This window comes from Chanos chanos, chromosome 7, assembly GCF_902362185.1.
Source record: "Chanos chanos chromosome 7, fChaCha1.1, whole genome shotgun sequence".
Taxonomy (NCBI): Eukaryota; Metazoa; Chordata; class Actinopteri; order Gonorynchiformes; family Chanidae; genus Chanos; species Chanos chanos.
In genome coordinates this window covers 6,548,351-6,557,663 of record NC_044501.1, presented here as the reverse complement: position 1 = coordinate 6,557,663, position 9,313 = coordinate 6,548,351, and the positions used below count along the sequence as shown (strand labels likewise).

Here is a 9,313-nt window from a genome sequence, read left to right as displayed (position 1 = left end):
ACACACAGTCGCGCGCACTTAAGAACAACATGCTTTTTTTTTTAAAGGGGTGTCCAAAAGAAGTACTGTTTTGCTCTGATCGAAACCTTTACATCGTAGTCTGTCTCGTGGTACAGTGTCATCTCCTGGCCAGTAAATGTTGTTCTTTTTTTTCAGTGTTTTTTTTTTCCTTTTACCACAAAGACATTTAATCATAGTGTGCAGGTATTCTTGAAAAAAACAACAACAACAACACTCGCTTCGCAGGATAAAGCCGCGACTGTTGGCAGGGCTCATATCTATGAGGGAATGCAGGTGATGGAGTGTAAGAACTGCTCAGCAACACCGTGACCGTGACGCGTGCGGACCAGTGTCACGTTCACGTTCATTACCCTGGCACTGAAAAGCTGCGCGCGGGTGCAAACCCTCTCCAAAACCACAGGCTGCACTTTAGGACTATATGCACCTACGAAGAGAGAGAGAGAGAGAGAGAGAGAGAGAGAGAGAGAGAGAGAGAGATATGCTCTCAGACACCATACGACCTGACTTCTGGTTTGCGGAACGACCAACAGTTCGGTTAATCCCGAGTACAGTTGTTTGATTGCAATCAGTGGCATTTTTTTTGTGTCCTGCGGATTATTTCTGGGTTTAACATGTTTCATGCTGAACTAAAATCCGTGGGATTGGATTCCAGAAAATACACTGGAGAGATTGAAAACAAAGAAACTTGCCCGTTTTAGGGGCAGAAGCGTAGTTGCCTCTCTGTAAGAGGTAACACCTCTCCCCGCTCTGCACACTCTTCTCGCACGACGCTCGTGAATCTACGGTAAAGAACCGGGCGATAATTAGGGGGTCGAGGTCCGTTCTGCCAACCAGGATAAGTTGGTGGTCATCATGTGCAGGATGACTGAACGCGGTCCGAGCGTTGTCGCTGCAAAATGCGCTCTAAAATTGTAAAAGATCCTTCCCGTTTAGATTAAATCCCCATTATTCAATTATTTATGAAAAAAAAGAAAGAAAGAAATAAACAAAAGGAAGAAAATGAAATGTTTGGTATTGTGCAGTGTTTCTCTGTCTGGCTCCCGTTGCGCTCTGGATTTTCCACTCGCTGCGAACTTCTGACACAAAGGTAGGTACTCTGAGCAGGATCGGTGGTTTGATAAACTGTTTTATTTGTCATAAGAGCAGTGGTGGAACATTTTATTGAAACGTTAATGTTAGATTCGATTCCGTTTAAATTTGTTATTTTGATGTGAAGACAAACGTTTGACATTGACCTTAGAAAGTATTAGAATAAGAGCAGGTGAATTTGGTGAGAAGGCGAGAGGGAGGCTATTTAAAAACAGAAGGAGGTAACACAAGTAAAGAAAGAAAGAAAGAAAGAAAGAAAGAAAGAAAGAAAGAAAGAAAGAACAGGGCAAAGGTCTGATTATGCCTGATAAAATCTTTGAAATAGCGCACTGTATATTTAAAAATTACAAACAGCAAACACTCCTTCCGGTGTCGTCTGCTTTATGATTGGATTAACATTTAAAAAAAGTCAAATTTGCTATTAAAGGGATGTTTGCGAAAACACCCCGGAGTATCTTGCTAATAGTTCTCTCCCGTGAATAATTACGACAAGGATAATCAACTCGCCCGCCGTGCCTTTAACAGTTAATTTCCCCGGGCACAAAACCATTTGCTTTCCTTCATCATAATCACCGCAAAAAATAATTGAAAATTGTGGTGAAGTAGCTCTTTCCACATCCACTCACGTTTCTTTCATCATGTGTAAAGCTGATTAACCAACCACTGTAGAGCAGTAAATTAACAGACAGTGGTAAAAAGGGAAAGGAATTCATCGATCCTCACGAGAACTTTTAAGTATTCTGCGCGCCCACGCACACACACACGCATATACAAATAACGTTATAATTCTGTCTGTTTACAACAGAGACCTCAGGCTTATTACTTTTATTCCAACTGTTTGATCCCACGTAGTTGTGCAGCTCTCGTTCCTTCAGATCAGAGAAACCCAGCTACACTGCAGACGCACATCTTATCAGTCATCTCCACCGATCTCTACAGACCACACATGTAACATCTACACCCTCCATTATGTCCCCTGCACTACATCACTCCCCATTAAACCACTTAAAGCTGACCAACAATCCAAAAAGGGATGTTTTTCAACTTATTCTTAAAGAGCCTGTCTACCCCCCCCCCTCTCCTTTCTCTTTAGGCACAACTATTCCAGTTACTGGCACAACTCATTCCAGGTTTTGGGACTGCAGAGATTTGAAGTCGCAGGGGCTACTCTGTTTTACCCCTCTTCCATTCTTCCCCTGGTTTCACTCTTGAAGTAGTGTGATGGAGCCCCTGGACGAGTCGGGCTGGGTGCCCGTCATGGGGGACCACAACACCTCCAGTGTGGGTTTGGGAATGTCGGAATGGGGCGGGAATTTTTCCGCCAACATATCGGATCAGAGCATGCCGTTTCAGGGCAGCAGCACCATGGTTACAGCGGTGATTTCGTTAACAGTGTTCATCGTCGGCTTGACGGGAAACACGCTGGCCATCTACGTGGTTCTCCGTTATGCCAAGATGAAAACCGTCACCAACATCTACATCATGAACCTGGCCGTCGCTGACGAACTGTACATCTTAGGTCTGCCGTTTCTCACCACCCAGAATGTGCTCTCCTACTGGCCGTTTGGGTCTTTCCTGTGCCGTGTTGTCATGACGGCTGACTCCCTCAACCAGTTCACCAGTATCTTCTGTCTAACCGTCATGAGTATTGACCGGTACCTAGCCGTGGTGCACCCCATCCGCTCCACTAGGTGGCGTCGGCCGAGGGTTGCCAAGGTTGTGAGCGCAGCGGTCTGGGCCGTGTCGTTCGTGGTAGTCCTGCCCGTCGTGATCTTCTCCGACGTCCAGGACACGTTTAACTCGTGTAACATGAGTTGGCCAGAGCCGCAAGGCCTCTGGTCCATGGCGTTTATTCTCTACACAGCCATACTGGGATTCTTCGGCCCCTTACTGGTCATCTGCCTGTGTTACCTTCTCATCGTCGTCAAGGTGAAGTCGTCGGGCGCGCGGGCAGGCTTCACGAAACGACGTCGTTCGGAGCGAAAGGTCACGCGCATGGTGGTGGTGATCGTGGTTGTTTTCGTGCTCTGCTGGCTCCCGTTTTTCATCATGAACATCGTCAACTTGGCGGTCATCCTACCCGAAAACAGCGTGATGGCCGGTGTCTATTTCTTTGCCGTCATCCTGACGTACGTCAACAGCTGCGCCAACCCCGTGCTCTACGGCTTTCTCTCCGACAACTTCAAGCAGAGCTTCCGGAAGGTCCTGTGCGTACGCAAGACTAACGGAGTGGAGGACGGAGATCCCAGCCAACCGCGAACCGAGAAAACCATGACCCACGATTCTTTCCTCGCCCCGAGGAACAACGACTCAAACGGACACGTGTTACAAAGCAGCCAGGTATTGTTCGTTTAGAGCTCGAAATTGGTGTTTTGTAAAAAAAAAAAAAAAAAAAAAAAATGTTTCAAACTGAGAACTTTTATTTTTAAAACATAAATATAACAGTTTCAGGAGTGGTTCAACAATGTGAGTTCTCATGACGAACTAGGCCACTCAGGTTAAGAAGTCACTGAGATGAAGCCAGTCTTGAGGTTTCACTAGCTGATCCAGTCTAGCATGATAACAGTCAGTTAAACAATGAATGAATTTACCCAGGTTTATTTGCAGAAACTGAGTCTGGAATTTTAATCAAAGGAGGAGCAGAATCAGACAGGCCTATGAATTAGAACCACAGGTTTAGCGGAATCGGAATAAACTAAAATATAATTCAGATTCACAGCGAGACACCATATTTAAAACACATTTCCATTCAGCTATTTTGAGCGAATGGATACTGAGAAAAGTGCTGATATATTTGAACATGATTTACAAGAAGCAACCCATGAAATGCAAACTGTGTAATTATCATAAAAGCAAATCCTTACTGCCTGAAGTTACGTCCTTACAAACTTCTAAATTAAGTCAGAGAAACTGACCCTGTGTAAAATAGCTTTTACATACGCCATTAAACATATTTAACTTGATGAACTAGTACTTACTGTATGTTATGTGTATAGGAACTGCAGATAAATCTGCTCATGTTTTTGGAATTTCATTAAATTTCGGTGGACTTAATTCTGTTTCCAATTCAGTTCAAGTTCCACAGTGTCAATTCCAGCTCCCAGTTCCAAAATCCAGGAACTGAGTTGTATCTAACCATCAGTTCTACACTCCGTTTAGAATAATCCCTTACCTTTCCATTCAAAATGTTAGATGTTTCACCTGTCAAAAGCTCTGTGTTTTGGTGGTTATTTTTGTCGTGTCTCCTGCGACTTTTCCAAGGTAAAAACTGACAGTTGGTAAAGCAATCCATGAAGGAGTGAATGAGCGGCTGTTTTTCTGGGAGATGTTGCAGTGAGATCAAGCATTCTGCTTTGTGTGTATGTGTGTGTGTGTGTGTGAGTGTGTGTGTGAAACCGTGGGGATTTAGGAATGTCAGGGTTACTTGATTCATGACATCACATTCTCTTCCGCAGCAGCCAAACGGTGTGTCACGGCCAAACTAGTCTGCATTGTGTAATCATTTGTGTATTGAACGTGTCTCCTCATGTCTTAGGCATTTGGTTGAAGTCACTGTGTAGAAAAGATGCAAGAGCTTTGAACTGAATGGAATTGTTCGCGTTCTCAATGGGTCAGAGAACCTCTGTTGTTTGTTCGTTTTCTTCTGTAACGAGAGTCATTTTACGTGACGAATATCCGTAACCAAAAAGACTTCTGCTGAAGAGGGCGGAACGGAATTGCTTCAGTCATAAACTTACTAATGAGATTTGTCAGAAAAAAAAACTTGCCTCCAGGAGGTCAGATGGGAACGACAGTACTGTCGCCTCACAAAGTGCTTGTCTTACGATGTTCTGCTAATTACCGTTGATTATCCCATGCAAGTATGTTCTAAACTGTTTTAGGCTGGATTGATTTATCACTTTTAACTTAGGCTGATACCGCTGACTGTAATTTATTTTGACGGCAATATTTTGTTTTACTCTAAATTGCCTGTTTCAGGGCTTCAGACGATTTAAAGTTAAACTCATGGTGAGATGTTTGTAAAGCTCTTCCAATTTCCTTTCAGTTTACATTCTACTGCTTTAAGAGGTATTTATCGCACACACATTCGACGTTGAAACACTGCACTTGAAACCCGAGTGGAATTCACAACGAAAACATGCACATAGTTATCAAAAGGCCTTTTAGAGGCGTCACGGACAATTATTATCCACTTATCAAAACTGACCAGGTGACTGTAGGACAAAACACAGACAAAACAAAACAAAACAAAACAAAAAAAAACAGAAAAGAAACAAAAAAAGAGGAAATGTTGAAAATTTGTAAGCAACGCGACACAAGCCACGAGGCAGATTGTTACAGTCTGACTTAATCGATTTCGAAGGTGAATGACTTTGCGTTGAAGTACAGTACAAGGACAAACGTGAACAGGACCGAAGTGAATCATTCTGCTCATTTTAAAATGAATCTTGTAGGATGTAGCAATCTTGAGAAACGCACAAAAATGTAAAAAACAAACAAACAAACAAACAAAAACCGTTGCAGGCAACCTCGGTCAACCTTCCACAGGACATTTGACACATTTTGGACATTACCCAACAAACCATGGTGGTGCAGTATTGCGCTGTTCCGGAAGCTTCCGTGTGACTCCTATGATTGAAGCTGCCTTTCTTTGGGCTGTGCAGACGTTTCAGGGAGAAATTTCTGGATCACTCCCTTCCGTGCTTTTGGTTTCTGAGTGTCAAAACGTTCTGCTGTTGCAGTGTTGAAAAGTCCTAGTGCTCCTCCGTTGCAGATGTCACCGTAGCCTGGATCTGTCGGTGTTCTGGAGTGCTCCGCGGTTTGCAGTTGTCAAACTTAACTCCGCGTCTTAGCGTGAGCGAGAGGGGGAGTTTGCCAGACTGTAATTTTGTCACTCTGACTTTGCCTTTACTCCATTGTTCTCCGCTGAAGTCTTGTCACGTTTTAAATACCATAGTCCGTTACAGTTCACATCCTTCAGCCTGTTTACTGCATAGGCTGGTGGAGCAATAAGTGGTTACACAAAATGAGTGCTTGTGTGGAAAACTCCAGGGTTTTCTACACAAGCACGATTTTTGTGTGTGTGTGTGTGTGTGTGTGTGTGTGTGTGAGTATGAGTATACGTATGTCCGTGTGTTTGCGTGTTTGCATGTGTGTGTGTGTGTATGTGAGTATGTGTGTGTATGTGTATGTGTATGTGTGTGTGTGTGTGCCTGCGTGTGTGTGTGCATGTGTGTGTGCATGTGTGTGTGTGTGTGTGTGCGTGTGTGTGTGTGTGTGTGCATGTGTATGTGTTTATCTGTGTGCTTGTGTGTGCGTGAGTATGAGTATACGTATGTCCGTGTGTTTGCGTGTTTGCATGTGTGTGTGTGTGTATGTGTGTGTGTGTTTGTATGTGTATGTGTATGTGTGTGCACTAAACATCTGGGACTGTCGTCCCTCAGGGTCTATAAGATCAGAGGACTCTGGCAGTGTTTCTGCCTCCTGTGCACTCGTTCATCAGTCATCCCTCATTCAGCATGTCAGCTGGGAAATCAAAGGTCTGCAGCACTGCCCAATGTGATATGAGAGCAGAGGGACCGGAGCCTTTAAGGGCTGCACATGACTCAACGCATTGTGTAGACCATCCCAGATATCCTTGGCTGTCTCAGAGACAGAGAGAGAGAGAGAAAGAGAGGGAGAGAGAGAGAGGGAGGGAGAGAGAGAGGGGGGGGGGGGAGAGGGAGAGTGTAAGAGAGAGAGAGAGCGAGAGAGAGAGAGAGACAAAGAGGGAGAGAGAGAGAGAGAGAGAGAGACAAAGAGGGAGAGAGAGAGAGGGAAAAGGCTGATCCAAGAGGTTCCTGCTACTATTACTATCATTATGATACACTAAGCAGTTCAGTTATGTCATGGTAAATGTAATACCATTTATCTTATCTTCTTATTAGAACGTCTTAATAGAAAGAGAAGAAAAATGAATTATATATAAACATACAATATTGACAGCTTAAAGGAAAAAAAAAAAAACCCAAAATGTACAAAATGAAATTCAAATGAAGTGTTGATATAAATTTTAATGTATTCATACAAATGAAAGTACAATTTCCTATGCAGGTGAGGGATAAACTAAGTGATGCTGAAGTGTGGTTACTGTAAATGCACAAACCCGATGGTGGATTGGTCTTTAAATGACTTGAAATATCCCAGACTCCACTGTACCTCATAACCGTAAGTTCATTGGAACAGTGTGTAGACTGACTGAGGCAGACTGTGTGTCACACACTTCCCTTTAATGTGTGAGCGTGTGATTGGCTTGAAATGTGGGGGAAACAAAGACCTGCTAAAGGAATGAACACTCAGGTGCATACACACACACATGCACACACACACACACACACATGCACACACATACACACACTAGCACACATGCATGCACACATGCACACACACACACACACACACACACACACACACACACAAACACACACACACACACAAACACACACACACACACACAAAAGATGTGCTTGGAGATAATTAGAAACAGACTGCAGGGGTAGTAATGCCCAGTGCTACACTAATCAAGGAAAGACAAAGTGGAGAGAGAGGGAGATAGTGATAGAGAGATTGAGTGAGAGAGAGAAAGAAAGAGAGAGAGAGGGGATTAAAGAAAGAAAGAGAGAGAGAGAGAGAGACTTTGACTTTTCACAGTACCTTTACTGGTACATTGGCACCAAGAATCAAATCACTCACACACAGGTTGGTTGTTAGGTTGGTTTCCAGTTAGTAAAAAAGAGAGAGGGAGAGAGAGAAAGAAGAAGGGAGAGAGAGAGAGAGAAAGAGAGAGAAAGAAAGAGAGACAGACAGAGAGAGAGAAAGAAAGAGAGACAGACAGAGAGAGAGAGAAAGAAAGACAGACAGAGAGAGAGCCAGAGAGAGAGAAAGAAAGAGAGCGAGAGAGAGTGAGGGTAGTGGATGTGCATGCATGCAGGTGATAATTTGTATTGGCCCCTCTGTGCTGACTGTTGTCCGTCGCTGAGGTGAAAGGTCATTTGATGCGGATCATAAGTCCATGATGAGTGCTTTGTAATTGATTGATTTGTTCCATTGTCTCCTCTGGTTCTTTGTGATCCTTTGTGATGGGTTTTTGAATGTTGTCTGATGGGATTGCTTGTAGTTTTGTAGTTTTGGTGCTGGTTTGTGCTGGTTTGTGGCTGATTGGATCTGTGTTTGTTGTTGTGGAACTAAGAGTGTTTGTGTTTGTTGTTGCGGTAGGTTGACGTGTCAGAGCGACTCCTGTCGCGGTGCTGTAATAGACTTCGGGCTTTATCGGATGGATGTGGCTGCCACGACATAATTGTTTTAGGGTTTTCTAATTGAAGCTGCTTTGCTTTCATTTAATCACAGAAGTGCAGCTGAAACACACACACACACACACACACACTCACACTCGCACACATGCACGCACACACACACACACAAACACACATGTGGACACACACTTTGTTCCTTTCGTATTGGTGCCACTCGGTGTGTGTCTTGTCTTGTGTGTCTCTCTCTGCAGGATGTGCAGATGGAGCCCTGTGATGGGTCCATTGAAGACTCTGATCCTGTTAGACCCAAAGTCATTGGCCAGTCCAGGCTTTAAACAGTGCATTCTCTCTCTCTCTCTCTCTCTCTCTCTCTCTCTCTTCCTCCCTCCCTTTCTCTCTCATTCTTTATCTCTCTCTGCCCATCTTGTCTGTCCATCCGCCGCCGCCGCTCGCGACCTGCTCAAGGTGTGGCCTCACACCCCGCCTCCTGCCTCGGTGACCCCGCCCACACATACGGCTGACCTCAGCCTGCACCCTGCACCCTCGGTGGCCACTCCCACCTCCGGCCATGACCTTTGACCTTGCCGACGGCAGGACGCCACCGAGCTGCTGAGAGGAGGACTCTGGCGAAAAGAGGAACGGAGTGAGGGACAAGGAAAGACAGAAAAACAACAGAGTGAAGACGGATGGGCGAACAGACGGACGGAGGGACAGACTCGTGGCTGGAGGGATGGACAGGGAAGGAGGTTGATACAGCTGGACAGACACAAGAGGACACATACATAATCACGCACACACACAGACACACACACACACACACACACACACAAGCACAGTAAATAAGACTTACTATTTAAATTGTTATGTATTTGGATGTTCTTTCTTCCCCTTTCCACTCTCTCTCTCTCACA

At 44.5% G+C, this 9,313-nt stretch overlaps 1 protein-coding gene across 1 annotated transcript; it reads left to right on the top strand.

The window, feature by feature from the left end:
• The first annotated feature begins 2,331 nt into the window (after positions 1 to 2,331).
• On the top strand, positions 2,332 to 8,981 carry LOC115816892 (somatostatin receptor type 5). The gene is made up of 2 exons (XM_030780065.1): positions 2,332 to 3,450; positions 8,868 to 8,981. Exons 1-2 carry the CDS (start codon positions 2,332 to 2,334, stop codon positions 8,979 to 8,981), a joined length of 1,233 nt encoding a protein of 410 aa, XP_030635925.1.
• The last annotated feature ends 332 nt before the right edge of the window (positions 8,982 to 9,313 follow it).

What these genes read in the sequence shown, in the direction of transcription:
- LOC115816892 (XM_030780065.1), top strand. Translation starts at nt 2,332, where the DNA reads ATGGAGCCCCTGGACGAGTCGGGCTGGGTGCCCGTCATGGGGGACCAC. An exon ending in ACGTGTTACAAAGCAGCCAG is followed by an intron (nt 3,451 to 8,867) that starts GTATTGTTCGTT and finishes GACCTGCTCAAG; the next exon opens with GTGTGGCCTCACACCCCGCC.